This window comes from Bufo gargarizans, chromosome 2 (genome assembly GCF_014858855.1).
Source record: "Bufo gargarizans isolate SCDJY-AF-19 chromosome 2, ASM1485885v1, whole genome shotgun sequence".
Taxonomy (NCBI): domain Eukaryota; kingdom Metazoa; phylum Chordata; class Amphibia; order Anura; family Bufonidae; genus Bufo; species Bufo gargarizans.
Genome location: NC_058081.1, coordinates 554,323,690 through 554,339,714, shown reverse-complemented (window position 1 = coordinate 554,339,714; position 16,025 = coordinate 554,323,690). Strand labels below are relative to the sequence as shown.

The 16,025-nt window shown below is 42.9% G+C and overlaps 1 protein-coding gene across 2 annotated transcripts in view; it reads left to right on the top strand.

Moving 5' to 3' along the window:
* LOC122926676 (insulin-like growth factor III) overlaps positions 1-13,267 on the top strand; it is a 68,965-nt gene extending 55,698 nt beyond the window's left edge. The window contains exons 2-3 of one of the 2 annotated variants that reach the window (XM_044278129.1): positions 11,470-11,598; positions 12,734-13,267. In XM_044278129.1, coding sequence (XP_044134064.1) covers positions 11,470-11,598; positions 12,734-12,747 — 143 coding nt within the window. In that variant the 3' untranslated portion in view covers positions 12,748-13,267. The remainder of the gene's footprint in view (positions 1-11,469; positions 11,599-12,733) is intronic. The other variant, XM_044278128.1, reaches the window with a different exon arrangement.
* The last annotated feature ends 2,758 nt before the right edge of the window (positions 13,268-16,025 follow it).

Sequence of the window (16,025 nt, the reverse complement as noted above, 5' to 3'; positions counted from 1 at the left end):
GCCCCTTCCCCGGCTTGCAAGATATACTGGATAGCCTCATTGATGGATGAGTACCTCATGGCGAATTCTTCGGATGGAATTAACGAATTTAAGCTGGGAATGGCTGCCATGTGAGGAGCAGACAAGTCGTAAATCAATCCTTTTTTTATTGGAGGACTGCTTGGTTACCAGACCAATCGGGTTCACCCTCCAATTTGTGAAGGGGATCGACCGGAACGGACCCAACAGGAAACCCTTCTGGACCTCCGCCTGCAGCAGGGTATCTACTGCAGCTGGCTCCTGAGTAGCCGACAGCAAGTTCCTTCCCTCCCAGGAAACTTGAGGGAGGGCAATGAAACCCGTGTGGAAACCCCTCTCGAGCCCGAGAGAAGGAACTGAACCATTTGGCGATCAGGGTGGTCCTGCAACAGAACGCCTAAAAGTTCAATGTTGATGTCGGCTAGTCATAGCGTCCTGTGTTGTTTTTCAGGACAGCTAGCGTGAGGGTGGGCCCTGAAACAGAGGGAGCAGATATGCAACGCTTTGCAACTGTTGAATCCGCAACCCCCTGCATTGAAATTGTTGCAGATTTGACCCTGACCCAGATAAGTGATTGGTCTCCCCAGCTTATCTGTGGAGGCCTGGTACCGCTGGGCGCTAGAGGGGCCTGGGAGGGACCCTTCCCGAGCCAGGGTAGGCAGGTTGGGGCACCAGTCTGCTGTATGTAAGATTGACTGGCAAGCAGCACAAGCAGGAGCCCTCAGACCGGCGAAATGCCGACAGAAGAGCTCCATGTTGAGGTTCGCCCAGTCAGTAATAAACTGGAACTGGGAGAGTGCTGCGGCTGCCTTGGCCGAGAACGACCTATGATAGTCGTAAAAATTTGTGCCACCGTACTTGTAACCCAAGTCCGTGATGCGGTACAAATATGAATCCAACTCCTTGCGCCTGTGGGGTTGTACCAAGCAAATAGTGTCCCTGTACAGGCTAAACGCCAGGACAAATTCCGGAATTGACAGCTTTCGGTTCAGGCGAGCGTCCTTGGCTCTGAGCACAACCGAAACCTCCCCACAATTGATAATTTTGTTCTCTGAAACGTCCTGGGACGCAATGAGAATGGATGCTAGATTAACATCCTTTCCTGCTAGGATATTCCTTTTTAAGTTCTCCGGGATAAAATGTGAAGGAGCGATCTGGGGGCTGGCACAGGCCGTACCTGGAGCTGCGTCGCGGGAAGTGGACGGGATAGGCGGCGGGGATGGTGACAGTGGCGCCACCTGCGGCCGAGACTCCAACTCCCCCATTCTGGACTGAATATTGGCCACCGACCCGGCCAAGCTGCCGATGGTGGACTGCATCTGCAACAGGGACAGCTGGATGGAAGAGAGAGAGGGCTGTTCGTTTGCACCCCCGACTCCGTCATCAGGAGCCGGTAAAGCTCCGCCTTCCTTGCTGATGCGGGTGATGGATTCCTCTCCTATTAAGCTCCGAAATAAGTTTCGGTATTGTCCAGTTGCGAAGGGATTGGTTACTGGCGTGTCCTGACATTGAAGAACCAGGTAATGACATGTTGTTATCCACGTCTGACGCTTGAGACATCTTTCAGGCTGCATAGGAAAGAGGTAAGCATATACATACATATTTAATTTTTTCCCCTTTTATAACAATTATATATATTTTTTGAGTTGTGACAGAATGACCGGGCGGGTGTGGTGAGGAAAACAGGAAAAACGAGGCATAGAAATGAAACAAACCTACCCGGACCAACAGTCAGCCCTGACTAATTTCTTTGATGGGACCGGAGACCTAGAAATGAAAGCTCGCGATGAAAAAAGGGGGAAAGACCCCTAAGCCGTGGTGAGACCGCATGCCGTAACCTAGTTTCTAAACTTACTTGGAACCTGACACCGAGGAATGATCGGTAATGGAGAAATATCGCGAAAATGAATGAAGCTGGACCGGGATTTCCGGGCCTGGGGACCTGCTTAAACAAAAACAAGCTGCATTGACACGTGACCTGGAGAGGCGAGCATAGTAACAGAAATGACCGTATGAAGATAACCGTATGGCCTGAGGATCAGGAAGACCAAGCCAGCAATGCGCGGCCTGACGGAACCGAACCAGCCCCACAGAGACCAGAATGCAGCCTGGGTGCTATGACAAACTAACAAAAGGCCCCTGACTTGAAATCGTCCGGCACCGAAGCGATTCAGGTAATTGTACATGAGGATACATGAATTTGGTTAACCAGGAACCAACAGGGCATTGCGGGAAAAAATAGGCCTGAGCGATTCAGGAAGTTACCAAAACCGGAGCGATTCAAGCAAGGACATAACCCTGAGCGATTCAGTCCATTTACATGAAACCTGAGTGCTTCAGGCAATTACATAAAACCTGAGAAACTCCAGAATGAATGTACCAAATGAAACAGACCACCTGAGCGAATTTGAACAACCAAAAAGGAATTGTTACCTGACCTTAGAGCACCGGAGCCTGCGTCACCCTGTAAGAAAAAGACCTGAGCGATTCAGGCAACTGCATATAGCCTGAGCTAATCAGGATTCAACGTGACATTTAAAACCTGCAACTGCGTGCATCAGGCAACAGACATGACCGACACCTGGCATGAATGGCATTAGGAACCACCAAACCCCTGCCGGAAGACAAATGTGAGCGAAACAAACAAATGCGTTGGCCTGTAAGGCGGATAACCTGGGGGATCCAGGCAACAATACGTGATTTGAGAACGTCAATAGTCAACGTTACACCTAAATGATGACCTGAACGCCTGGGCGATGCAAATGGCCCTGACCTGAGCGACTCCGTGCGTCGCATCATAATGGATGAACACGTGCCCTATATAAAAACATGCAGCAGGAGGTCTCTGGGGAAAAGTACTTTTACCCTAAAAGCAAATAACAAGTGGCACTAACAAAGTCCCTAAGTTAGCTATTTTAAGGCACTGGATGACAACACGACTGCCTATAAAGCTCCCATGAGGGCATGATACCAGTATTTCAAGGAGTCTTGAAAGGAAAACAAGCAAGTGGCACTACAATAGTATGGTGAATGGCTGCGGAATGGGAGCAACCGAACCTAGGCTAGAGGCAATGATATACATTGTGGGACCAAATAGATGTTGAGACAGGTAGGTATAGCAGATTTCACATAGCTATTAGTGCTAGGCACCACCAACCACGATATATATATTTGGGAGCGCTGGACCGGGACGGACTGTCCAGCGTCGGGAGCCCCCTGCCAGGCCGCAGAGAGTCCTGCCGCGGACTCGAACCAGCTGGGGAACGATGCAGCCGTTTAGCTACGGGGAGGTTGGTGCAGACAGGAGACACCGCAATCCTTACTCACCGCCGGGCTGCACGCTGGGGGATCAAAACCGGAAGGAACCTAATGCACAGAACGACTGCCCCCTGACTCCCGTCCGCTGGCTATAAGTAGAGGAGGCAGCCCCTCCCACAATTACAGGCTGTACACAGCCTTCACACATATATAATTATATTCAGGTAGATAGCACTGCTTAAAATGGATGTACAAACCGGATTCCAAAAAAGTTGGGACACTAAATAAATTGTGAATAAAAACTGAATGCAATGATGTGGAGATGGCAAATGTCAATATTTTATTTGTAATAGAACGTAGATGACAGATCAAACGTTTAATCCGAGTAAATGTATAATTTTAAAGGGAAAATACGTTGATTCAAATTTTCACGGTGTCAACAAATCCCGAAAAAGTTGGGACAAGTAGCAATAAGAGGCTGGAAAAAGTAAATTTGAGCATACCGAAGAGCTGGAAGACCAATTAACACTAATTAGGTCAATTGGCAAGGTGATTGGGTATAAAAAGAGCTTCTCAGAGTGGCAGTGTCTTCCAGAAGATGGGTAGAGGATCACCAATTCCCACAATGTTGCGCAGAAAGATAGTGGAGCAATATCAGAAAGGTGTTACCCAGCGAAAAATTGCAAAGACTTTGCATCTATCATCAACTGTGCAAAACATCAGACGAAGATTCCGAGAATCTGGAACAATCTCTGTGCGTAAGGGTCAAGGCCGTATAACCATACTGGATGCCCGTGATCTCCGGGCCCTTAAACAACACTGCACCACAAACAGGAATGCTACTGTAAAGGAAATCACAGAATGGGCTCAGGAATACTTCCAGAAACCATTGTCAGTGAACACAATCCACCGTGCCATCCGCCGTTGCCAGCTGAAACTCTACAGTGCAAAGAAGAAGCCATTTCTAAGCAAGATACAGAAGCTCAGGCATTTTCACTGGGCCAGGGATCATTTAAAATGGAGTGTGGCAAAATGGAAGACTGTTCTGTGGTCAGATGAGTCACGATTCAAAGTTCTTTTTGGAAATCTGAGACACCATGTCATCCGGACCAAAGAGGACAAGGACAACCCAAGTTGTTATCAACGCTCAGTTCAGAAGCCTGCATCTCTGATGGTATAAGGGTTGCATGAGTGCGTGTGGCATGGGCAGCTTGCATGTCTGGAAAGGCACCATCAATGCAGAAAAATATATTCAGGTTCTAGAACAACATATGCTCCCATCCAGACGTCATCTCTTTCAGGGAAGACTCTGCATTTTTCAACAAGATAATGCCAGACCACATTCTGCATCAATCACAACATCATGGCTGCGTAGGAGAAGGATCCGGGTAAGGAAATGGCCAGTCTGCAGTCCAGATCTTTCACCTATAGAGAACATTTAGCGCATCATAAAGAGGAAGGTGCAACAAAGAAGGCCCAAGACGATTGAACAGTTAGAGGCCTGTATTAGACAAGAATGGGAGAGCATCCCTATTTCTAAACTTGAGAAACTGGTCTCCTCGGTCCCCAGACGTCTGTTGAGTGTTGTAAGAAGAAGAGGAGATGCCACACAGTGGTGAAAATGGCCTTGTCCCAACTTCTTTGGGATTTGTTGACACCATGAAATTCTGATTCAACATATTTTTCCCTTAAAATTGTACTTTTTCTCAGTTTAAACTTTTGTTCTGTGATTTATGTTTTATTCTGAATAAAATATTAAAAGTTGGCACCTCCACATCATTGCATTCAGTTTTTATTCACGATTTGTATAGTGTCCCAACTTTTTGGGAATCCGGTTTGTAGGTTCACAATTTTATGCTGTTTAATTTTTTAATATACAGTGAAACCTCTCCAAAGACCATCTCTTTGAGAACATCCCCTAATCCAGACCAGATTTTTTGTAACACATCTTCAGTTCCATCATATTTATATGCATACTGGCCATCGCCATCTTCTTTCAGAAGACCACTCACCCAGAAGACTATTTGTAGTGTAATATTGGGTGTGCATCTGTAAGAGCTTTCACTATATCTTGTATAGGGGAGGAAGCTTATGTAGTAAACTCCCTCTAGTGGCAGCTGCAGGTAGCCAGCATGCTTGATCCCTTGTTCCTGCAGAGATAAGTGGCTGCCATCAGTCAGTGATAGTCTTAAAGGGGTTGGCCACTTTATGGTTATCGTTGACCAATGTATTTGTGAGATGATTATATTGGATTTGCTAGTATAGCCATATGGCCTCTTATTTGCCATATCTTTTGTGCTGTCCACACAGAGCTCCTGTCCATAAAATGTCTGCTGATGGAGGTCATGTGACCAGGCAAATCACCTCCATGTGATGTCTCCTCCATTTAAGTACACTGCACCTGCCATCTGTACTTATTCTGTTCGGAGTTTAGTGCAGGTGCTGTGTGTTTGAATGGAGGAGAAATCACATGGAGATGATTTGCCTGGTCACATGACCCTCCATCAGCAGACATTTTATGGACAGGAGCTCTGTGTGGACAGCACAAAAGATATGACAAACAAGGGGGCATACCTTATGAAATATAGAAAATGGTGCATAATTTTAACACTAGACTATATTAGCAAGTGCCATATAATCATCGTACAAACACATTGGCCAACAGCAACCTGAAAGTGGCCAACCCCTTTAAGGTGGCCATACACATTAATCTAACTTTGATCAAAATAGATGATTTCAACCAAAAGAAACAATTGTTGGTTGGAATTTAACAATGAACGATCACTTTAGATCAGGGATGCTTAACCTGCAGCCTTCCAGCTGTTGTAAAACTACAACACCCACTATGCCCTTCTGTAGGCTGATAGCTGTAGGCTGTCCTGGAATGATGGGAGTTGTAGTTTTCTTGCTGGCCCTACCTGCAGCCTCAAACCCCAGGCGCACTGAGAAAGGAGCGGCCGTCCTTCTGTCAGAGCACCTGCGCCGAATGATGACAGGTACGGCGCTGGCACGGGATTTGAGGCTGCAGGCAGGGCCAGCGAGAGGAGGAGAGCGCTCGCTGGCCCTGTCAATCAAGTGGAGAAGGGGGCGTTTTTTCAAACAGAGGATGCGGCGGCTACCAGAAAGTCCGCCCAACTTGCTGGTAGTGAAGAAATTTACATATAATAAAAGTATGATTTTTACTGTAATTACTGCACTGCCCGAGGTAAGAGGGGCATATATGGAATCTGGTTACATTAACAAATATAATAAGTCAAAAACTGAAAATTGGGGGTTGGGGGGTGACAGAAGCCCTTTAATAATGGTCTGATCTGAGGTCTGATGGGGGTTAATAAAGGTCTGATCTGAGGTCTGATGGGGGCTAATAAAGGTCTGATCTGAGATCTGATAGGGGTTAATAAAGGCCTGATCTGAGGTATGATAGGGGTTAATAAAGATCTGATCTGAGGTCTGATATGGGGTTAATAAAGTCAGTGAGGAGGGGGGATGGTATGGAAATTGACATTTGGCACTAGTATATTATAAATGTAAATTATAAATTGACTACCAACTAAGGGCTTTATTGATTTATAATTAAAATTTATAATATACTAGAGCCAAATGCAGATTTCCACCACCTCAGTGACTACCAACTAATATAATCTATATTATGAGATATAAAATATCGGTATAAATTATTAGCTATCGGCCTGAAAGTTCACAGATTATCGGTATCGGCTCTAAAAAAAAAAAAATCTATATCGGTCGATCCCTAGTAACAATGTTTTAAACTTTTGACTTTCAGGCTCCATATCTCACCATCCACTACAGTTTTGAACGTGAGACTACCATCATTTTATAGACAATCATATTGGCTATATCATATATAAACTCGACCTGTAACTACTGAGCATATGATTAGTTATGCATATTTTGCTCCTAAAATGCTAAATTAATTTTTTTATTATTTTGTTAGTATTTTGTAAATCCAACTTTGGCTCTCAACCTTGCCTAAATTCTTCTGGTCATGCTCTGGATCATATTCAAGCATGTCTTGACTAAAATCTGTCCCTAGGTCTCTTCTACGCGTTCCCAATGTAGGTGCATACTGGTCGACTCACTTGGGTATGAATACAGCTTTCTCTTCAACTCTACTCACAAGTATTCGATTGAGTTGGGGTCTGGGGACTGTGGGGACCAATCCAGCACCTCTACTTCATTGTCATTGAATAATTTCTTTGCCAATTGTGACGTATGCTTTGGGTGGTTGTCCTGCTAGAACACTATGTCGTCCTTTTCATAGTACAAAGTAACTTGCCTTCTAGGATATTCACATCAAGCTCAGCATTGAGACCACCATCGATCCTGGTCAAGTATCCAACGCCTTTGGCTGTGAAAACAACCCCATATCATCAGGCTTCCTTCACTGAACTTGGTAGTTCCTTAAATTTCTCGATCCATTAGCCCCCTTTTCCCTTGTTTCTTCCAGACCCATCAGAGCCGAGTCTATTCAATTTTGTCTCATTGCTCCAAATCACACGTTTCCAATCTTCTACTGTCCACTATTCGTACTTTTTTTTTCCAAACTTGAGCTAACGCTTCTTATAATGATATTGAAGTCAAGTCTCCTTCACCTTTTTTCACCTTATTTCGGGCCACCATTCCAGACTTTTGTAATGCGCGTCGCATGGTGCTTGCATGGATGTCTGTGATCTCAGTATTACGAATCATACAAGCCACTTCCACTGCCTTGTTGTTGATCCAGAACTGATAGACCTTTAATAAGCTGACTTGTTGAATCTGATATTTTGCCTGGACGTCCACCTCTTGGCTTTGGAATGGATTGATGGACTTCATTTTGTATTCTTCCAACTGTCATGGCACACACATGATGCAGTTTGGCAATTTTTTGGGCTGAGATACCACTATCGATGAGCTGGATGATGTTGTCTCTCTTTTCTTGGGAAATCTTCTTCATGGTAGGTTGCAAACAGGTTGTAATTTGTAGTATACAAGAAGAAAAAGTTAAATATACAGTACAGACCAAAAGTTTGGACACACCTTCTCATTCCAAGAGTCTTCTTTATTTTCATAACTATGAAAATTGTAGATTCACACTGAAGGCATCAAAACTATGCATTAACACATGTGGAATTATATACATAATTGTAGATTCCCACTGAAGGCAGCAAAACTATGAATTAACACATGTGGAATTATATACATAACAAAAAAGTGTGAAAACTGAAAATATGTCATATTCTAGGTTCTTCAAAGTAGTCACCTTTTGCTTTGATTACTGCTTTGCACACTCTTGGCATTCTCTTGATGAGCTTTAAGAGGTAGTCACCTGAAATGGTCTTCCAACAGTCTTGAAGGAGTTCCCAGAGATGCTTAGCACTTGTTGGCCCTTTTGCCTTCACTCTGCAGTCCAGCTCACCCCGAAACTATCTCGATTGGGTTCAGGTACGGTGACTGTGGAGGCCAGGTCATCTGGCACAGCACCCCATCACTCTCCTTCATGGTCAAATAGCCCTTACACAGCCTGGAGGTGTGTTTGGGGTCATTGTCCTGTTGAAAAATAAATGATGGTCCAACTAAACGCAAACCGGATGGAATATGATTCCTTGTGTTCTTTAGCCCAAACAAGTCTCTTCTGCTTGTTGCCTGTCCTTAGCAGTGGTTTCCTAGCAGATATTCTACCATGAAGGCCTGATTCACAGAGTCTCCTCTTAACAGTTGTTCTAGAGATGTGTCTGCTGCTAGAACTCTGTGTGGCATTGACTTGGTCTCTAATCTGAGCTGCTGTTAACCTGCGATTTCTGAGGCTGGTGACTCGGATGAACTTATCCTCCGCAGCAGAGGTGACTCTTGGTCTTCCTTTCCTGGGGCGGTCCGCACGTGAGTGTCACCACCAGACATCTGAGAAGCTCTGACAGACATCCTTCAGAACCTCCTCCTTGAGGTTCCTTTTGTTTTGCTTTCATTTTCTCATCTAGTTAGCCTCTCTCAGCTGTCATGTAGTTGCACTGATTGCATCCCTTTAAATCCCTTCCCATACTGCATCACTTTGCGTTTTATATTACTTCCTGGAGTGTGTGCATGCTGATGCTACTACTGAGTCTTCTACAGATAAGTTTTGTTCGTTCATTTGTGTTTTCCTGTTTTCTGGATCCCAGGTGACCCTGACTCCCTCCGTATCAAGTGTAGGGAGCTGGTGGTCGTGTCCCCTCACTATTATAGGGTGTTCAGGTGTTATACAGTCGAGGTACGAGGATATGCGATCATCTACCATTGGGATTTTCGCATAGGCTGAGCAGTTAGGGAGAGAGCCAGGTCTGATGCAGGGCTCTCCCTTTTGTTCCTTAGTTTTGGATCCAGTCAGTCGGATCTTCATTTTGTGTCTTCTAGTTTCCTGTACACCTTCCGTGACAGTGAGCCAGTTTCTTTGTAGCGCTTGATGGTTTTTGTGACTGCACTTGGGGACACTTTCAAAGTTTTTCCAATTTTTCGGACTGACTGACCTTCATTTCTTAAAGTAATGATGGCCACTCGTTTTTCTTTACTTAGCTGATTTTTTCTTGCCATAATACAAATTCTAACAGTCTATTCAGTAGGACTATCAGCTGTGTATCCACCTGACTTCTCCACAACGCAACTGATGGTCCCAACCCCATTTATAAGGCAAGAAATCCTACTTATTAAACCTGACAGGGCACACCTGTGAAGTGAAAACCATTTCAGGTGACTACCTCTTGAAGCTCATCAAGAGAATGCCAAGAGTGTGCAAAGCAGTAATCAAAGCAAAAGGTGGCTACTTTGAAGAACCTAGAATATTACATATTTTCAGTTGTTTCACACTTTTTTGTTATGTATATAATTCCAAATGTGTTAATTCATAGTTTTGATGCCTCCAGTGTGAATCTACAATTTTCATAGTCATGAAAATAAAGAAAACTCTTTGAATGAGAAGGTGTGTCCAAACTTTTGGTCTGTACTGTACACATGGGCAGGTACACCACCTTTCGTAACTGGTATTGGATCAGAACACTATTTATTAGTACAGAATCGGTCTATAAAAAGGCACAATACTATCAAATCAAAGCGCAATAAAAGTACATAATAAAATAGATATTTAAAATAATCAGAATAGATTAGCCAAAAAGACAGACAAAATAAACTGCTGGTAGGAAAAAAAATTGGTTACCAAAAACTCGGCTCTAGCACCTAATTGGTAAGAGACACAATGCAAATAAGACTCTCAAAATCCATATTTCCTATGACCATCTATGATGGAAGAGACAGGGTGTTGAGCCCTCTATTTCTGTTTTGTTATAAGAAGAAAAAGTGGTTACACCACCAGGAGCAAAACAGTAACAATGCAGTTACAAGACAAGAATCTGAATAACTAATCATATGCTAAATAGTTGCAATTTTTATATGAGATAGCCAAGATGATTGTCTATAAAATGATGGTAGTCTCATGTTTGAAGCTGTAGTGGATGGTGAGATATGGAGCCTGAAAGTCAAAAGTTCAAAACATTGTTACCCTTTTGCTCATCAGTGTATCCTGAGAAAAGGTTATCAATGTTGAGATCCCAGAAAACCCATTTAAAAGCTATGTACACCTTTGTGGGTATTTTTTTTTTATTATTGCATTGTACACATTTTGAGCTAAAAATATTTTTTTCAATTGGTCTTTATTAAAAATGTTGACCCCCTTGTCTCAGTGCAGCCTTGAGTTTCTCTAGTAGCAGGCTTTGTATTTTTTGACTCTGTTCCATCAGGCAGCTGATGACTCCCTATCTCTGACCTCCTAAAGACTTATTACAGCTGAATTCTTATCTTATTGATAAGGAAGTGGCTTAAATAAGTGTTTATGACCTTTTAGTAAGTTAGAGAAAAGGTTTTGGCACAAAATAATAGTACCATTCACACAGCAAGACAAACAGTTAAGCCTTTGCGACAGAACAGTTCAATATTTTTAATAAAGATGATGTTAATAAAAAATGATTTTTAACCCAACATAAGTAAAATTCAAACATAAAAAAATTGCCCTTTAAAAGCAGCTTTTGCATATGTTTTACTTCAATCACAAAATGGCTGCCTTGAAAATGAATGAGGTTGTTCTGATCATATTTGGCTGTACCATTAATGTATGACCTCTTGTGTTTGATTACTTTATGTTTAATTTTATCTTCTAATTTTTTTTAGGTAGACCTGGTACAGTCCGCAGCAGATCCCGGCCTGGGATAGTGGAGGAATGTTGCTTCTGTGGGTGTAATTTTGCTATACTGGAATCGTACTGTGCTGCTCCCATTTCTAATACTACTAATAAAGAAGGTTAGTTTACAATCCCATAATGAATTTGATGGAGGTAGGCTCACCCTGAACTGATGTGAGTTCAGGGATGGATTGGCCCTCCAGAGTACAAGAGGATTCTCTAGTGAGCTCAGGCTTGTCACAATAAAGAAACCCAACTCTAGTAGGAGCTGGAAACTATAGTCTGACAATGGGAGAGGTCCACTCAAGTAAGAACAAATTTATCCTTGTCATCTCCCAGACTGTATATCAGATATCTCTATTTTAGAGCAGCATGACCAGGTTTTCGGGACAAAATAGCACCATATGCGGCAATATGGCATCACAACCAGAACAATACTTATACTTATATATTTACTTGAGACCTGTTTGCTCTTTGGCACCTGGATCAGAATAACATATTAGTTGCCTCTTGCCAAGTTAAACCAAAGTAATTATTTATACAGCATATTTGAACACTATGTGCCAAATGATGAATTTTCAGGCTGTCCAAAGGCACAATGTTCGATCTATGCTCTGGTTCTTATTTGTAAAATAATATTCAAAGATAAAGTTTTGCCACCACCAGTAATATAAAGGTGGGCATACACCTTACATTCTTCTTTCCCTCAACATTTGCAGTTGGGACATATCGGGTGCTGAGCAGCAGGTCCTGCCGAAACTAGACAGTTCGATTGATGGTCATCTGATCAGTTTTGAGCATGTTAAGGCTACATTCACACAACTGTAGTGTTTTGCACATCTGCAAATTGCGGATCCGCAATACACGGATACTGGTCCGTGTGCTTTCTGCAATTTGCGGACCGCACATGGCCACCTCTATCATAGAAAATGCCTATTCTTGTCCGCAATTGCGAACAAGATTAGGACATGCTTTATATTTTTTGTGGGGCCGCGGAACAGAACTACGGATGCAACAGCACATGATGTGCTGTCTGCATTTTTTTAAATGAATGGGTCCGGATGTGGACTTATTTATATGGTCGTGTGAATGAGCTCTAAGTCCGTAAACCTTTTAAGAATGGACATCTATTAGTGGTTGTCACTTTTGGAAAATCGAAACAACTACTTCAACATTTCTACAGAATATGACGCAAGACGACTTCAATTAAATCCTATTAATTTATTTTTTTGTTTTTATTTTACTGTTTTGCAGAACAAAAATCTTAAAGACCTATTGGTTTTCCTTGCATTTGACATTGATTCCGGAATGATCATGGAAATCCAGTCTATAGGGACTTGTAGCTGCCACGGATAAGTGCAATAAATGGGAAACAACTGGGAAGAAAATCTCACAAAATAAAGGGAAAAGAGAATTCTCCTGAGCCCGTGCCACCCCGTGTGATGAAGATGTGTTGGCCATGCTGTGAATATAATGAATGCTGCTACGGACTTGTGATGTGTAGGCTGTGCCCCAGTTATTAGGCTAGCCCATATAAAATTTGGCTTCCTTCCTAGTTTAATATGTGTAATGTCTATGGAATATTGTTCTTCCTTATACTGTCCTAGTTTAATATATGGAATTTCTATAGAATATTGTTCTCCATTATTTTGTCATGTTGTAAGGTGCAACTGCCTTTTAACCCCTCCCTTCTTAACCTCTGCCATAGTATCTTTCTATTCCCAAAATACATTTAACTGCTCCCATTAAATTTAGGTTTTCCATAAATTATGTTTGATTTTTTTCTGTTGAAATTAACTGATACCCACCCATGTACTTAGAAGTTGGCTAACCACAGACCTCGGTGGCATATTGCTAAGATATACCACCAGTGTTGACTAGTTGGTGTCTGATTCATGTGAACCTTGCCAGTCACTGCAGTGAAACACTAGAATGGCCTTCATCAGCCACCTGGAGATAGTCGAGGAGAGCTAACAGGAGATAAAGTGCCACATTGCTGTAATAATGATCAGTGGGTGTGGAACCAGCATCAACCAGCCAATTTGACTTTGGGCTAATCCTAAGTGTGCTATTTTGGCAGTCCTCTGGTTTTCACCCGTTAATCCAGGGGTGTACAACCAGTGACTTGCGTGTGGCCTGCAGAGCCATAGCTTGCAGCCCCCATTCTGCTGGACAGAAGCACAGCTGATCATGTAATCAGCTGTGTTCCTGACCAGAGCGCTGCACAGCACTGGAATAAAAATCCTGCTCCTGCACTCTGGTCAGTGACAGCCAGGAGCCTGAGGAGAAGTGGCTTATTATCGCTTCTGCATTCATCTCAGATAGGTGCACAGCAGTCAAAGAGTGCTATGCAGTGAAAAGAGGAATTGACTATGCTGCTTCTTCTATTGGACCCGACAATCAAGTGATTCAGGGGTGTCTTGGGTGCAGAGCTGCAGGGTCTTAATAGACCCTGATGAGCTCTGCCTTGTACAAAACCCCCACAGGGGGCTGTTCATTTGGATGCCCCAGTTGCAGTAGAAATGGTGCAAAATACAAAAAAAGGGTGTCCCCAGAGATCTTTCACTGACCACTTGGAGGACACATTATGTCTCAAAAATATATTAAAAAAATTAGTTAAAAAAGCGTAATTTAAAAAAGGAAAAATCCGGGCTACTCTCCCAACTTTTTGAGGGGTTGTTAATCTCTAGGTGACGTACTGCATATCTGGTGAGCAAGCCCTTGGGTGAAAATTGGATCAGAACCTCATTAACTCAGTAACAGGATATAATATTTGAAAGGACCTGAGAATCCCCCGCTCTCCTGCTGGGTATTAGGTTTCTTTTTCCAGTCCACCAAGCAAACATTTGGATAGGCTGGGCAAAAACCCTCTCTGGACTTCTCTGAAGTGTAGCGTAGACTAGATTTTTGTATGGTCAATGAAAAGTTGACCTCCATTTTAGCTGATCACCATGATCAATTCTTAAAAATATGGGCACCTTCAGTGGAAAACTCTTTCTGCTCCTCCTAACAGACCTCTGCTGTCTACCTATACATGTTGGTGAGTGCCTACCTTGAGTCTGCCACGCCGTGGGAGATCCCTTTCCCTCCCCTGCAGCTTGTCCAGCACCACCCCAATATGATTAAATAGTGGTAATGGTAGGACACAGGCCTATAATTCTACTACCTCAGTACTGTTTTGCTATTAGTTCATTGGCTGAGCCATGTGATGGAATACTGCAAACTGTAACTTACAATCAACCAAATACCAGTCATGGTGACTGCAATCCGACAGAAGGCCCTCCCATCCCCTTCAGTTTTTCTCTTGTCTACTTCCCCTGTTTGTCACATTTGTCGGTTATCCATGTTTCTTTTCATTATTCTTCATTAGTTGGCCATAATGACCATTTTCGATTGGCCGCATAGTGTGAAGAGACATTATGCACTGTTAGTGCCTTCAGATTTTATCTCCTCATAGTTATACTCTGATGGACAGAATTGTTCTTACCACACATTACTAGTTCACTTTGTCATATTCTCTGTTGGCTCTTACTTATATAAAATGTTTAAAAATCTTCAATAATGATGTTTGTAAAAAAATGGTAAAAAAATTAAATACAAATAAAAGAAAAAAACACCCACACCAACCAAAACCATCGCTATTATCAACCCATTCACATGAAACTGTAGACAGGTAGCAGTAAGAACCAATGAGCGCCTTCCCCGCTAGTAAGGGAAAGTGCTTATTGGTCATTGCAGGGCACCAGTCTCACAGATATAACCTATGTGCATATGTTTCACAACCCTCTAGAAGTTCTACAAAGATTCATTATTTATAATGCTCATGCAAATTAATTATCTTTCCAAAAAACAAGGCAAAAGAAAGCTCTACCTTTGGCATCACATTTCGCAAGGCAGGGATGCTCAACTCGCGGCCCTCCAGCTGTTGCAAAACTACAACTCCCAGAATACTCGGACAGCCTACAGCTATCAGCCCTACAGCAGGGCATAGGTGGGAGTTGTAGTTTTACAGCAGCTGGAGGGACGCAGGTTGAGCATCCCTGCTATAAGGTCAATGTTTGACCTTTTAAACAAGCATTGAGACATAACTTAGACTATAGCCAAGCCAAAACCTTATCTGCAGGGGTGATAGCCCTCTTGATTGCTGACCCCTGACTCGCAGTGTCACCCTTCAAAACTCAGCAGAGGAAAAAAACCCAAAAGGAGAAGACCTTTAGGGAAACTGTCCTTCCCCTGGACAGGGGGTGGAAAGCTAACACATGATATCAGGTAGGTGCAGCAGAATATTTACTTTTTCTGTGAATTGATATGACTGAGAATCGTCTAATACACCTTTTATATTGGGAACTTACTGATAATGCAATAACCAAATAATGTGGATCACCCCTTTAAAGGAGTTTTCCTGCACTGGTGGACCCAGCCCATCTATGAAATGCATAGCCACTGTTTAATACTTAATGTTTTCCTGCTGTGACCACTGCAGGGGAAATGTTTGACTGGCCACAATACTACTTAGTGACTATTTTTATGTAATACATTGACAAGT